Genomic DNA, 15,965 nt, shown 5'->3' with positions numbered 1-15,965 from the left:
CAGGTTCCATTGCCTGAGGCCTGCTCATCACTCTGGTGTGAAAGGGTTGAGGTCACCGGTATGAAGGATCCTCCAGGCTCACCTGCAGGTAATCACTGTGCCGGTATTTCACACTCTCCGAAAATGGATAACGCTTAGCAATTCTTGCTAGGGCTTTATCCAGAGACAAAAACTTTTCGTGCTGAGTGCTGTTACAACATTGATAGCAGTTAATCATATGATACAAACCTTCCGAGCTTGCAGCAATATTTGTTCACAAGTTCTTGATATATAACATTTGTGTTAGGTATTATACAATGTACTGAGGTAGAACAACAACAATGCAGAATAAAGAGTAAAAGCAACCAAAAAAAGAGGAGTGCAATAAAATGCAAGGTCATAATACGGTAGATGGTGAGGCCAAGAGTCTATTTTATCATACAAGACATCCATTTAAGCATCTGATAACAGTGAATTAGATGCTGTTCTGGAGCCTAGTGATACATGCTTTCAGGCTTTTGCATCTCCCGACTGATGCAAAAGGGTAGAAGAAAGAATGTCCTGGATGGCTGGGGTCTTTGATTATGTTGCCTTACTGAGGCTGTGACAGTTATCCAGACAGAGCGCTTTCTATGATGCATCAGTAAAAATTGAAAAAGATCTACAGGAATATGCCGAATTTCATTAGCCTCCTGAGGAAGTACAGATTTTGGTGAGCTTTCTTGGTTGTGACATCAAGGTGTTTGAACTATTAGAGAGTATATGTGGGATTATTATGAGGAGTGAGTTCAGCTAATTGAGCACAATCCAGTCCATTCAATTGCTTTTTATTTTTTTTACATATAATAAGAAAACTGCTATGGTGTATGTACTGTAAATAAATTAGCAATTTAATTAAGAATTCAAAGATTTAGTGCTTTAGAAGAAAATGAATAAAACATTAAATAAGAATTTGTATCCTGAAGAAATTGTTACTAATTGGTTAATAGACTACAACACCAATGTTATTAGATGAGATTACTAATATATCAACCTTTCTAATACTTGTTAAATCATTGCTTGTCACATTTTAGGTAATGTGAGTTCATGTTTTATGCTTATAAGTCTGTATTTTATTTCCCACAGGCATTTGCAGGAAACTCAAATTCCGATGGAGTGGTAAGGCATGATTTACAACATCCAATTATTACGCGTTATATACGCTTAGTGCCACTGGACTGGAATGGTGAAGGTCACATTGGACTGAGAATGGAAGTCTTTGGATGCCCTTATTGTAAGTACCAATTGTTCCTGCTCAAGGAAACTTTTTTCCACTTATTGTGCTTTAGCTGGAGTTTAGAAGAATGAAGGACAATCTCATTGAAACTTATCAAATAGTGAAAGGCCAGGCTAGAGTGGACATGGAGAGGATATTTCATATAGGGGGTGAGACCAGAACCAGAGGTCACAGACTCAGAATACCTTTACAACAGAGATGAGGATTAATTTCTATAGCTCGAAGGAGGTGATTCTGTGGAATTCATTGCCACAGATGGCTTTGTGGGCCAAGACATTGGATATAGTTAAGGTGGAGATCGTGAGGTTCTTGATTAGTAAGGCTTCAAAGGATACAGGAATAAGGCAAAAGAATGGTGTTGAGAGGGATAATAAATCAGACATAATTTATTTGTGGAATTTATTACCACAGACAGCCGTGGAGGCCAGTTTGTTGGATGTATTCCAGGCAGAGCTTGATCGGTTCTTGATTGGACATGGCATCGAAGGTTATAGGAAGAAGGCTGGGGAGTGGGGCTGAGGACGGGAAGAAAAGGATCAGTCATGATTCAATAGCGGAACAGACTTGATGGGCCAAATGGCCTAATTCTGCCCCTAAGTCTTATGGACTCACATGTCTTAGTGTCTAAATAATGTAGATCGCCCACCTAAACAACCCTCATCACTTTCAATTTACCAAAAGTTCCTTTCAAAAGATTGTAGTTGGATGTGGGATATGTCTGTTTTGGGTATTTTTTTTATCAGTTCATTTACATGAAAGATGGCTCATTATTTTTAATTCAAGGGACAGTGGTGATTTCTGCTTGCATCAATATTGAATCACTGATTTGAGTTTTTAAGTTAAGAATTGTTCTTGTGTTTGTCTTGGAAAAACAATTGATAATTTAACAATTGGGATTGAGTGTATTAGCTAGAAGGAGAGGCTGAACAAACTTAGATTTTCTTATCTGAGAGAATGGCAGATATGATGGATTGTGCTCTCCTGTCCTGTATGTTTTACTAACATTTTCGATGTGTATACTCCATATATTTGGAAAGCCAAATATTTTAATGCAATAACAAAGATGTTGTTTAAAGGGAAGAAAACACCTTTAACTTAAAGTAGTTGTTGCGTTTCTTTTTCTGAATGTATATGGAACTTTCTGTTTTTATTTCCATCGCCAACATCTGAAGACCACTGATGTTCATTCAATTTAAGGCTTTACAAACAAGCGGATTTATTTATTTGAGAAATGGAAATGAGTTTCAGTGATGGATGAGGAAAAATGGAAAGAAAACCAGTTTCAGTACTGATCAAAAGAAACAAGTATCTACAAAGAGCAGTGCAATTTTTACTATCCTACCTAGAACTTCTACAAATATTTTTTTCTAATGTTGAACTGTTTGTAGTTAATTTATACATTAACAGTTGGTTGCAAAGTATTGTTCTCTGGATAAATCTGCTAGCTAGGACTTGAGTAACATACCTTAATTTATAAAATATATAAAAATTATACAATACATTTGAGTTAAATCAAAAACAGTTCAGCATATGTCATTAGTCAAAAGTCCTTGCCATTTTAATTTATACCCACCAGATAGTCCTGAGTTTAACTGTTCATCAGACTTATTCTAATGCATGTCTCAATGAACTATTTGGTTTGCATAGTCATCTATGGTGTACTCAACTAGGATCAAATACTAACTCCTATACTTTCAAATTGCCATAACTTAAGTTTGGTTCCTTTATGTAAAGTAATTACATTGTCCAAATTGGTCACCTTTATGACTTCATGATTAATTTTATTTATAATTATTTTTTACCTTCTGTCATTTTGGATTTTACCTTTTATTGTATTATTTTAGATCTTTGGAATGTAAGGTAATCAGCTTTTTTGCTGGCACTCAAAAGCAAGAACATCTTACCTTACCTAAACCATTTTCTTTTTTCTAAAATTATTGTCCTTGTAGCTTCATGGTCAATTGCTTTTCATTATACCTAACAATTAATGAACTAAATAGTTTTTCATTGTAGTTTGCTCAATTTGTTTCTAATTTGAGCAAAGAGTTTCAGAAAAATTAACTTCTTTACCACTCCTGTTGTAACAGGAAAGGAAAAGGAATTAGCTTTTCTTTTTTCTTGCTCCAATAATTATTTGAGCATATTCTAAAATATACCTACAAAACAAAAGAGGAATTGTATAGCAATTTTAACTTACTTGTTTGAACTATGAATGGAACTTAACTGCAAATGAGGGTTTCTGTTTATTCTTTTTCAAGAGAATCTTTTTCTGTAATGGACTAGAAGAAGTTTCACATGTTATGAACCTTATTTATTTGCTTAAGCAGATAATCAACTGCTCAATAGTGTTCTATAGAGCTATCCTGCAGATCTGTAAAGTTAATCCATAGACCACTTTTGAAGCCTGCCTCACAGGAGAAGTTTTTGTTAGGATGCATTTGCTTCTAGGTCTAAAAAGAAACCGATAGAAATTGAAGGATTTAATTCAACACATCATTATTGGGAAATGGATTTTGTACTGCTGCCTACTCAGGATAGATTCTTAAAAACTGCTATAAGAAGATGCATGATGAAAAGAGCAAGAGCCTTATCAATTTAACTTGTTTGAGTGTATTACCTTGGACTTCAAGATTAAAGTTTTGCATTCTGTTTGCCAAATAAAGGGTCTTTATAAGCACTGCTATTATAGAAGAATCTTTTCTTCACATCTTTTATATCCACCAAAGCCCCAAATAGATCCAAGTGGTCTCGATTTCAATGAAAAATAGCGTCTCTACAAAATGCAGCCCTCCATCTAAAGCATTTTATTGTAGCGTGTCGCACCAGACAGTTAGCCATTCTTGTCTGGCGCATGGTGTCAGGATTGGTCTCCTTTCGGATTAACCGGGTCACGATATGAATGTTTCTGACTCGACTCTTTTTTTTAATGAGGTCGAGTGGCTAACTCAAGGCTCAACCCGGCACGGATGGAAAGCATGCTCGGGGGGTGGCCCGACTTGGATTCAAACACGGGAGCCTTCGCTCCGGAGTCTGGCGCTGATGCCATTGTGCCACCGGCCACCATCTAAAGCAATGATGTGCAACCTTGCACTCAATGTCAGACGGACAAAAGAATTGAATGTGGACTTCAGGAAGGGGAAACCAGGGGAACACACACTAGTCATCATGGAGGGATCAGCAGTGGAATGGGTGAGCAGTTTAGAGTTCCTGGGTATAGACATCTCTGAAGATCTATTCTGGGTCCAACATAGTGATGCAATTACAATGTTTTGACAGAAGCCATGTTTTGTTAGGAGCTTGAGGAGACTTGGTATGTTGCCAAAGACTCTTGCAAATTTCTATATGTGTACCGTGGAGAGTATTCTGACTGGTTGCATCACCATTGGGTATGCAGGAGCTACTGCACAGATCAGAAAAGGCTGTAAACGTTGCAAACTCAACTGGCTCCATCATAGGCAGTAGCCTCCCCAGCATCAAGGACACCTTCAAAAGGCAATGCCTCAAAAAGGTGGCATCTATAATAAAGGACCCCATCACCTAAGTCATGGCCTCCTCTCATTGCTACCATCACGGAGGAGATACAGGAGCCTGAAGACACCCACTCAATATTTCAGTAACAGCTTCTTCCCCACCACCATCAGATTTCTGAATGGACATGGAACCCATGAATATGACCTCTATTTATTTTTGCTCTCTTCTTGCATTACTTCCTTAATTTAATATTTTATATATATTTCTTATAGTAATTTATAGTTTTATTATTATGTATTGCAATGTACTGCTGCCACAAAACAACGAATTTTACGGCAAAAGCCAGTGATATTAGAACTGAATCTGATTCTGATTGAATAGTGAACCAAGTCCTAAACTAGGTGCTTGAACATAGGCCTGAGAAACTGTACCGTGATATCTGTCAAGTTGGTGTCTGCATTCATGCAATACCAATCAGTTTAAGAGATACTATTTACTTTGACCCTTGCTTTAGAAAATTACTGCATCTACATAGTCACAAACCCACTTCCTCTTTAAGTTGTGCATACTCTATTCGGAATGAGCCTCTTACTTTAACCATTAAAGAATTAGATCTAATAGTGCTTTCAGAACTATTATCAAAGTTAGAATATAAACTCATAAACATATATTAATATTTGCCCAGTCTAACATATGCATAACCTTATTACCTATCCACTCAAGTGGCTACTAAGAAATAAGATCATAAGACATAGGAGCAGAATTAGGCCATTTGGCCCTTCGAATCTGCTCCACCATTTCATCATAGCTGATCCAATTTTCCTCTGGGACCCAGTCTGCTGTCTTCTCCCCATATCCCTTCATGCCCTGATCAATCAATAATCTATCAACCTCTGTCTTAAATATGCATACAGACTTGGCCTCCACAGCTGCCTGTAGCAATGAATTCCACAGATTCACCATCTCTGGCTAAAGAAATCCCACCTCATCTCCATTCTCAAAAGAAGCTTCTCTATTCTGAGCTGTGTCCTCTGGTCTTAGATTCTCCCACCATAGGAAACATGCTCTCCACATCCACTCTATCATAGTCTTTCTCAATTCGATAGGTTTCAATGAGGTCATCCTTCATTCTTTTGAATTCCAGTGAATAGAGGCCTAGAGCCATCAAACACGCTTCATATGACAAGCCATTCAAACCTGGAATTATTTTTGTGAACCTCCTTAGAACCCTCACTGATTTATGTGTTCTGTGGATCACTACTTCATTTCAGTCTAAGCATGTTCCTATATTTTATCTTATCTGCCTTAAAGATTGTTCATTCTTTTGGCTTGGCTTGTTTTCCTCATGATTTGTTTATTTTAGAAAGCCATATCTCAAAATGTCCACAATGTTTTCTCCCCAAATGTGTAGTTATGTAGGATACATGAAATAACATATATGACACCGTATCAAGCACTTGTTCACCAAATAGGAACTCTCCTATTACCAGTCAAAAGTGATGTCAGTTTTTAACTGATGGTTGCAGAGTGGATCTGTGGTATATTTCAAGCAATGTTATTACTTGTCTCAGTTCTAAAATTGGCACTTAAAAAACACATTTCTCAGAATATTGGCATAAAATATATAATAAGTTGACTGCATATTCAACTCAGCCAAAATTACGTATTATCCTTCTCATGAAAACTTTTTTATGCTAAGTATTAAAACCAAATTATTTCCAATGAAATTACAATTATGTGAGTATTAGTCTGTTCTCCATTATCAGCAGTATCTTTTTAGCTGTTCCATGAATTCTGGGTATAAAAAAACATCACTGTGATTAATGGTATCATCATACAGGCAGACAATTTTATATAAAACTCTCTGAAATGTATTTTCTCAGATATGTATTTCTTGATTTATTTTGTGCGTTGTCGACTACACCACAGTTAATTTGTTGTGTAGCCCTTATCCAGGAAAGCATTGATATGTCATTGGATAAGCAGCCAAAGTTCTAGACCACTGATCCAGAGATAAGGTTTGTTCCCATAGTAGAAACTGGGGAAATCTGAATTCAAGTGATTAAAGTAGAATAAGATAAGCCAGTACTAGTCACAGTAACTGTGAAACTGTTGGATTATGTAAAAATATTTTTGATTCAGCAATGTTCTTTAGAGGAAAAAGATCTGCCCACACAGTTGATTCCAGCCCTTCTATGTCATTGGCTCTAACTGCCTCCTACATTCAGGGGCATTTAGGGATGGCAATAAATGATGGCATTTTTGGCAATGGCATTATCATCCTGCTAAAAAAATAAAATAAAGAGAGGCAAGCAAAAAGACCTCCTTGGCTGTGTATTTTGCCTACTTTGTCAGTTTGCTCAGATTTTGCTAGAAGTAAAAAATCACTTATTCTAAAAAATGCTATTATTGATCATACCCTGGTTCAAAAAAAAAGTACACAGCCAAATAATTCAGTGTTTAAACCATGAACAATGAATGAACTAACCAATGACATGATCTGATGACTTCATGAATGTCCAGCTTTACATGTAAGTGTTTTTTTAAGTAGATGATAATCCATCTGCAGTAATATTATTAATTTTCAGCACATGCAACCAATAAGGTTTAGGCTTAGTTTAAAGCAAGTACATTTTTCTCACAATGCCTTGTACTTGGGATGTTTATCACATTGCTACTGAAATCAGCAAATTAAATTGGAATATGGAAGAGCAAGGTTTCTTGCTTTAAAAATGCTTCAAGATGTTAGTATATTGTAGCCAATAAAATATTCTAAACATCATAATGATTGCAATGGGAATAGCTGCAATTTCTACACAGCAAACTGCTACAAACATCAATACCAATAAAGTCTATTTTGGTGATGTTAATAAACATAGGCCTGGATACTAGAAATAACACTCTTCCCTTCCCCTTAAATAGATGTAACTTCTGTCCAATCTTCTTGACCTTACTGACTTCTGACTGAATACGGGATGTCAGTGCAGCATTCCCAGCCATTCATGGCTCACATACCACCTTCCTCAGACAATAGGAATTACACTGCCAATTTGTTCTGAAAGGCCGCAGTACAAATTGCAACCATCCCAGCTTTGATGTCTTTGATGGCCTGGCAGGTATCATGCAATGCAAAGTTTTTATCTTGGCCAATTTCTCCATCGATGATTGCAAGAGGTATTTTTAATTGTCAATATTTTGCTCTGTTCCTGAAGTGTTTACCACCACAAGGGCCTTCCCTCTACCTGCCAGCAGGACTTATGGATAATGCAGTCATCTGCTCCATTCACAGCTCTAGTCTCATGATCAAAATGGAAAGCAAAACTAAACTCAGTAAAATTCAATGGTATAAGTTGCATTGGCAACCCATATCATGAATGTGTGGGCCCTCTGGAACAAACCCAACAACTCCATTGGTTAGTACGCAAATCCTGGAGGAAAACCTGAGGCAGTCTGCAAGATAACTGTGATTTGGGAGAAGATTTTGTTTTCCAGCAAGAGAATAACCCCAAGCATAAAGCCAAAGCTACACAGCAATGGTTTAAAAACAAAAAAGTTAATGTCCTCGAATGGCCAAGTCAGAGTACAGACCTCAATCCAATTGAGAATTTGTGGCTAGACTTGAAATGGGCTATTCACTCACAGTTCTTATGTAATCTGACCCAGCTTGAGTAGTTTTGTAAAGAAGAATGGGGAAAAATTTCAGTGTCCAGATGTGCAAAGCTAATCGCCATCCCCATATATATCCTTATCCCCCAGAGGAAAGGCTCAGTGGTGACAGATACAAATGGTGCCTTTCACAGAATGTGTTTCTGCCCAATCATTCAGTTCTCCACCACTTTTCCTGCTGTAGTTGGAAATCTTAGAGCATAGCTCACCTATCTGATTATAGTCATTAATGCCCCCGCCCCCCCATTGCCTATGTGTGTTAAATCTTGTACCATACTGGCGAACTTGGAGAGACAAGTGAAGGGAGCAATTGGACGACTGTTGAGGTGATGACAAAAGCTCAGAGAATCTTGACACAGTTTGCTTTAATCCAAGAAGTCTTTTTGGCGTCTGATGCATCACGCTGTAATTGCATAAGTTCATCAATGGAATTTGAGACAGACTTGGAAGTCTGAACATGATTGGGATATCACATGGCCATAAAGATCTCCTGTTACTGCAAAGCCAACCCATTTGTTGCCTTTAGTTCTTTCATCATTTCTGTTCTTAAGAGCCATATGTTTAGTTACAGCAACTTCAGGAGGTAATTGAATGATGTAAAGAAGATTGCTACTCAATTCACTGTGCTTTATTAGGGTTCTAGAAGTGTTAAGGAACCCACATAGTTTCCATAATTGTGTTATGCCACTCTATAAGCGAAACAAGAATATTATGTACGTGTTTAAGGCAGCACCAGCTACCAAGATGCAGGCTTCAGTTATGCTAAGTGCTCAGTTGATGGTAAGACCCATTCAGGACATGTCTGAATTAATGTGGTTTGATCAAAGCTGCAGATCATCCCTCAGCACCTATGATCCTTGCCAGCCAGAGCTCTCAAAAGGACTATAGAGTCTTGTTCAAAGGATTTATGGTCTGGGGAAGCAAATCATTCACATACTGAAGCAGTGTAGAAGGGTTTTGTAAGATCTAATTCAACTTTTTTAATGTTTCAGCAGGCATTATTTGCCCCACATCATTACCTCCTTTTGCCCATAGGATCGCTGGTACTTGAGCAAGCATAGTTTGGTTATATCATCATCCTGTGTCTGGGAAAGGCTCAGGACCTGATGTGCCTTATAGCAGATTGCTATATGTCACTCTGATATCAGATCTTCTCTAACAGTGAATATAGACAATAGACAACAGGTGCAGAAGTAGACCATTCGGCCCTTCGAGCCTGCACTGCCATTCTGAGATCATGGCTGATCATCTACTATCAATACCCGGTTCCTGCCTTGTCCCCATAACCCATGATTCCCCTATCCATAAGATACCTATCTAGCTCCTTCTTGAAAGCATCCAGAGAATTGGCCTCCACTGCCTTCTGAGGCAACGCATTCCACACCTCCACAACTCTCTGGGAGAAGAAGTTCCTCCTCAACTCTGTCCTAAATGACCTACCCCTTATTCTTAAACCATGCCCTCTGGTACTGGACTCTCCCAGCATCTGGAACATATTTCCTGCCTTTATCTTGTCCAATTCCTTAATAATCTTATATGTCTCAATCAGATCCCCCCTCAATCTCCTTAATTCTAGCGTGTACAAGCCCAGTCTCTCTAACCTCTCTGCGTAAGACAGTCCGGACATCCCAGGAATTAACCTAGTGAACCTACGCTGCACCTCCTCCACAGCCAGGATGTCCTTCCTTAACCCTGGAGACCAAAACTGCACACAATACTCCAGGTGTGGTCTCACCAGGGCCCTGTACAAATGCAAAAGGATTTCCTTGCTCTTGTACTCAATTCCCTTTGTAATGAAGGCCAACATTCCATTAGCCTTCTTCACTGCCTGCTGCACTTGCTCATTCACCTTCAGAGACTGATGAACAAGTACTCCTAGATCTCTTTGTATTTCACCCTTACCTAACTCCACACTGTTCAGATAATAATCTGCCTTCCTGTTCTTGCTCCCAAAGTGAATAACCTCACACTTATTCACATTAAACGCCATCTGCCAAGTTTCTGCCCACTCACCCAGCCTATCCAAGTCACCTTGAATTCTCCTAACATCCTCATCACATGCAACACTGCCACCCAGCTTAGTATCATCAGCAAACTTGCTGATGTTATTCACAATGCCTTCCTCTAAATCATTGATGTAAATCGTAAACAGCTGTGGTCCCAATACCGAGCCCTGTGGCACCCCACTAGTCACCACCTGCCATTCCGAGAAACACCCATTCACTGCTACCCTTTGCTTTCTATCTGCCAACCAGTTTTCTATCCATGTCAATATCCTCCCCCCAATGCCATGAGCTCTGATTTTCCCCACCAATCTCCTATGTGGTACCTTATCGAATGCCTTCTGAAAGTCAAGGTACACCACATCCACTGGATCTCCCGCGTCTATCTTCCTGGTTACATCCTCGCAAAACTCCAATAGATTAGTCAAGCATGATTTGCCCTTGGTAAATCCATGCTGGCTCAGCCCAATCCTATCACTGCTATCAAGATATGCCACTATTTCATCTTTAATAATGGACTCTAGCATCTTCCCCACTACTGCTGTTAGGCTAACAGGGTGATAGTTCTCTGTTTTCTCCCTCCCTCCTTTCTTAAAAAGTGGGATAACATTAGCCATTTGCCAAACCTCAGGAACTGATCCTGAATCTAGGGAACATTGGAAAATGATCACAAATGCATCCGCAATTTCCAGAGCCACCTCCTTTAGTACCCTAGGATGCAGACCATCTGGACCTGGGGATTTGTTAGCCTTCAGTCCCATCAGTCTACTCATCACCGTTTCCTTCCTAATGTCAATCTGTTTCAGTTCCTCTGTTACCCTATGTCCTTGGCCCATCCATACATCTGGGAGATTGCTTGTGTCTTCCCTAGTGAAGACAGATCCAAAGTACTTATTAAATTCGTCTGCCATTTCTTTGTTTCCCATAACAATTTCTCCCAATTCATTCTTCAAGGGCCCAACATTGTTCTTAACTATCTTCCTTCTCTTCATATACCTAAAAAAAAACTTTTGCTATCCTCCTTTATATTCCTAGCTAGCTTGCATTCATACCTCATTTTTTCTCCCCGTATTGCCTTTTTAGTTAAGTTCTGTTGCTCCTTAAAAATTTCCCAATCATCCATCTTCCCACTCACCTTAGCTCTGTTATACTTTTTTAATGCTATGCTATCTCTGACTTCCTTTGTCAACCACTGTGGCCACTTTCCCCCCTTTGAATCCTTCCTTCTCCAGGGGATGAACTGATTTTGCACCTTGTGCATTATTCCCAAGAATACCTGCCATTGCTGTTCCACTGGCTTTTCTGCTAGGATATCTGACCAGTCAACTTTGGCCAGCTCCTCCCTCATGGCTCCATAGTCTCCTTTGTTCAACAGCAATACTGACACTTCTGATCTGCCCTTATCCCTCTCAACTTGCAGATAAAAACTTATCATATTATGGTCACTACCTCCTAATGGCTCCTTTACTTCAAGATCACTTATCAAATCCTGTTCATTGCACAACACTAAATCCAGAATAACCTTATCTCTGGTCGGCTCTCGTACAAGCTGCTCCAAAAATGCATCCCGTAGGCACTCTACAAACTCTACAAATACGGCTTTAATACTGTGTGAATCTTTGATAGTTGTAATGGTTTCTCAATCATAATCAATACTCTGGTAGATAAAGAATTATTAGTAGACCAGGTTTGTTTCAAGTTGGGTGTTCGAACAAGACATAGTCGGGTATGCCATTTCTGGTACTTGGAGTTGTACCCCTTCAAGGGAGCATACTAATGCACATCTCAGTTTACAAAAGAATTTCTGTCTCAACAGATTCATCAGTGGGTCATCAGCTATAAGAAACTGATACTCTCCTTCATATCTGAAAAGCTGATAAGTAACGTTATGAGAAACTGGTAAAAATACTTGCTGTCCTAAAAATTCTACATTTTCTGATTCATTTCTCAAGGGTGCTCATGGACAGTCAGGAAATCTAATTGTTGTTTGTTTACAGTCAGGGGAATAACTGGCTCAGAAATCTCTGCAAAAGGCACAATTGTGATTGTACAAGTTCTTTAATACAGTTCGAAAAAGGAAAGAAACTACGTAGCCTGGGGTGCTAGTGATGGTGGAGACAGAAGCTAACTTGCCATCACAAATTGCTTTGACACTGAAGACATCTTTGGGTCCAGTGCCAGGCTGCCCATAAATAAAACACACCTCTTGTGGTTGGATATCCCCATTTTTACCCCTACTACATCCACACCCCCACCACCATTGCGCTGTTTGTTCATTGTAAATCAAAAAATTGTAAAACCCATACATTTAGAATAGCATCTACTAGTAATCTACAGAAACAAAACTAAGCTAACATATGTCACAAGTGGGTCACATGAGAATATAATGTTAAGACTAAGTTTACAGTGAAATTGTAAGCAGAATGATTAGCTAAAGATTGGTCACTGTCATTTTAGGTAAAATAGTATTCAAATTGTGTAGGACAGCTGTCTCAATATTTTTTAAATAATGTGTACAATATTTTGTCCCCGTGTCTCTTGCAAGGTTCATATCTCTGCTGTTGTAAGTGATTCTGACAATGATGCAAAATACTCACGATTCTACTTAACTCTTCTCATTTCACAGGAACAACAGTATACGTTGCCTCTAACCTGGGTTGCAACCCATTTGCAATAATGTATTTCAGGTGTTAATAATTAATTAAATCTACATGTGAAAGACCAATTATACTTGAGAATTTGTAAAATAACTGTCCAATAGTTGGTGTTGTCCAAGAACCCTTCATTTGCATCTTTATCTTGTCTTGGTATGCGTGGTGACCTTGGTTTCCAGTCTTGCATAGAAAGGCTGTAAAAAGGAGAGTTAGGCTTTACGGGCTGTGTTCAGCCTGGATGGCTACACTATGCCTGCACAATCCCTGTCAGCTTATCTTCGAATTTGATTTACTAAACTTCCACACACAGAAAAGGCTGGACAAAGGGAAGTTGAGCTCTGAAAGGTTTGGTTCAGCTTGAGTCTGTACAGTGTCTGCACTCTGCTCTCTCAGCACAACTCTTGCCTTGCTGTACCTTTCACAGTGCAAGAACAGAACAAGATAGATTGCAAGGTCAAGAGTCCATCTTATTATATTGGGGAACTATTTCTTATAATGTATGTGGTAACCGGAATCTTCGGAGCAGAAGGCCCCAAAATCCTCGGCTTTCCGTGTTTCAGCGGCCGGGGCGAGGTCGAAGGCACTCGGCAGAGGATGGCGCTCAGGAGCTGTATCGGAGGGCTGGTCGGAAGTTCGAAGTTTTCAGACGGATGGACTCAGTGTCGGCTGTGGTTGGCTGCTTCCAAGGCATCGGCAAGTTGACGGTGCCTGGAGGTTTATGGCAGGGAGTTTCTCCCTTTTGCCACCGCTATCGGGGACTCGGGAGTCGATCGACTTGGGGACTTTTGGGACTTTATTTACCGTGCCCATGGTTTGTTCTTCATCAAATTATGGTATTGCTTTGCACTGCTGTAACTATATGTTATAATTATGTGGTTCTGTCAGTGTTAGTCTTTGGTTTGTCCTGTTTTCTGTGATATCACTCCGGAGAAACATTGTATCATTTCGTAATGCATGTATGCTTTTCTAAATGACAATAAAAAGAGGACTGAGTTTTCTCATAATCTAATTCTAAATCTAATAGAAGCTGTCCTTGAGCCTGATGGTATGTGTTTTCAGGCTTTTGCATCTGCCTGATGGGAGAGGGGAGAATGGAGAAGAGAGAATGCCCGTGGTCGGTGGGGTCTTTAATTATAGTGCCTACTTTAATGGAGCAGTTAGAAGTATAATCTGAGTCAGTGGAGAGGAGGTTGGTTTCCATGCTGTGCAGCTATGTCCACAACTCTCTGCAGTTTCTTATAGTCATGGAGAAAGCAATTACCATTCCAAGCCACAGATGAGTCGGTGGGAAGGAAGACAAATGCAATGCAGGTAGATCTTGCTAGATCATCAGCAAGATAGTACTGTTGGCAGTAAAGTAGTTGGTCCATACTTCACTGGAATATGAACCTATAGCTGTTTGCTTCAGTCCCCTTGCAACTGTAATTTTCACAATCTTTCTTCAGCGGTGATTTCAGCTATACCTGACTCCTAAGTAACCACCTTAGTTCTTGATGAACTCATTCTTGACTGAGTTATTCTTTCAAAAAATAGTCAAGTAATTAAAGAAATTAACAAGAACATAAACTGTAGGAGATACTTGGGAGGTCAGTTAGCATTTTTAGACTAACTGTTCAAAATTTGATGCTTTAGAACAGGTGGAAATGTTGACCAACAATTCACATTCAAAACAGCCATCATCCCCAGTACCGTCACAGATCCCATTATATCAGGAGATCTTCTCTTCACAGCCTCTGTCCCGACAGTGCCACAACCCCACACTTCTTGCTCTTCTATCTCTTAGCCAAGATTTACAAACAGGACTGGCCTGGTAGACCCATTGTTTGCACCTGTTCTTGCCACACTGAACTTACCTCCTCATACGTTGACTCCATCCTGTCTCTCCTTGTCCTTTCCCTTCCCACACATATCCGAGACACCTCACATGCCCTCCATCACATGGACAATTTCCTTTTCCCTGGCCCCCAATGCTACTTCTTCATGCTGATGCCCAATCTTTATGCACCTTTACTTCTTTCTACAACATATATCTAACCGTTTCTACTCCATCAACATCCTGATCTATCTAGCTGAGCTTGGCTTTACTTTAAGCAACTTCTCCTTGGACTCCCCTCAAGTTCTACAAATCAAAGGAATAGCCATGGACAACCACATGGGCTCTAGAAATGCCTGTCTGTTTTTCGCTATGCAGAACAATCCCTGACTCTCTCCAGTACCATTCCTCCAACTCTTTCTGCATTGCATTGATGACTTTTGCATCCTTGCAGAACTGCTTTTTTTTTATCACCTTTGTTGTCACCTTCGATCCTGCTGTCAATTTAATGTGGATCATCTTTGATACTTTTTTCCCAGAATCAGAATCATAACACATACAGTCGGAGCAGAATTAGGCACTTGGCCCATCGAGTCTGCACCTCCATTCCATCATGGCCGATTTATTATTCCTCTCAACTTCCTTATCCTGCCTTCTCTCCATAACCTCATCTTCTTCTTTTCCCCATCTCACATCACCTTTCGCAATTACTACTCCCTCTGTGACTCCCTGATCCATTCATCCTGGCACTTTTCCCTACCCTGGCTGTAGATGTAATACTTGTCCTTGCACCATTTCCCTCATCACCTTCCGGGGACCTAAATATTCCTGCCAGGTGAGGCAAAGGTTCATATGTACTTTCTCCAACCTTGTCTACTGCATTCGCTGCTTCCAATGTGGCTTTTCCTACATCAGAGAAACCAGGAGCAGACCTGGCAACTGTCTCACAGAGCTCCTACCACTTTGTCCGCAACATCCATCCCGAGCTTCCAGTTGGTGATTACTTCAACTACTAGCCCCTATTCCCACAGTCCTACTGGGACGAACCCCAAGGCAAACTGGAGGGGCAACACCTTTTATTTCAACTGGGTAGACTATATCCC

The 15,965-nt window shown here is 39.7% G+C and overlaps 1 protein-coding gene across 2 annotated transcripts in view; it reads left to right on the top strand.

Annotated features, from left to right (window-relative positions):
• Window positions 1–15,965, top strand: part of cntnap2a (contactin associated protein 2a) — a 1,898,214-nt gene that overhangs the window by 804,813 nt on the left and 1,077,436 nt on the right. For both annotated transcript variants that reach the window (XM_063044005.1, XM_063044006.1), the window contains exon 4: window positions 1,105–1,252. In XM_063044005.1, the coding sequence (XP_062900075.1) occupies window positions 1,105–1,252 (148 nt within the window). The remainder of the gene's footprint in view (window positions 1–1,104; window positions 1,253–15,965) is intronic.

Source organism: Mobula hypostoma, chromosome 3 (assembly GCF_963921235.1).
Source record: "Mobula hypostoma chromosome 3, sMobHyp1.1, whole genome shotgun sequence".
Classification (NCBI taxonomy): Eukaryota; Metazoa; Chordata; class Chondrichthyes; order Myliobatiformes; family Myliobatidae; genus Mobula; species Mobula hypostoma.
The sequence above is the reverse complement of the archived record's forward strand: the minus strand, read 5'-3'. Positions and strand labels throughout refer to the sequence as shown.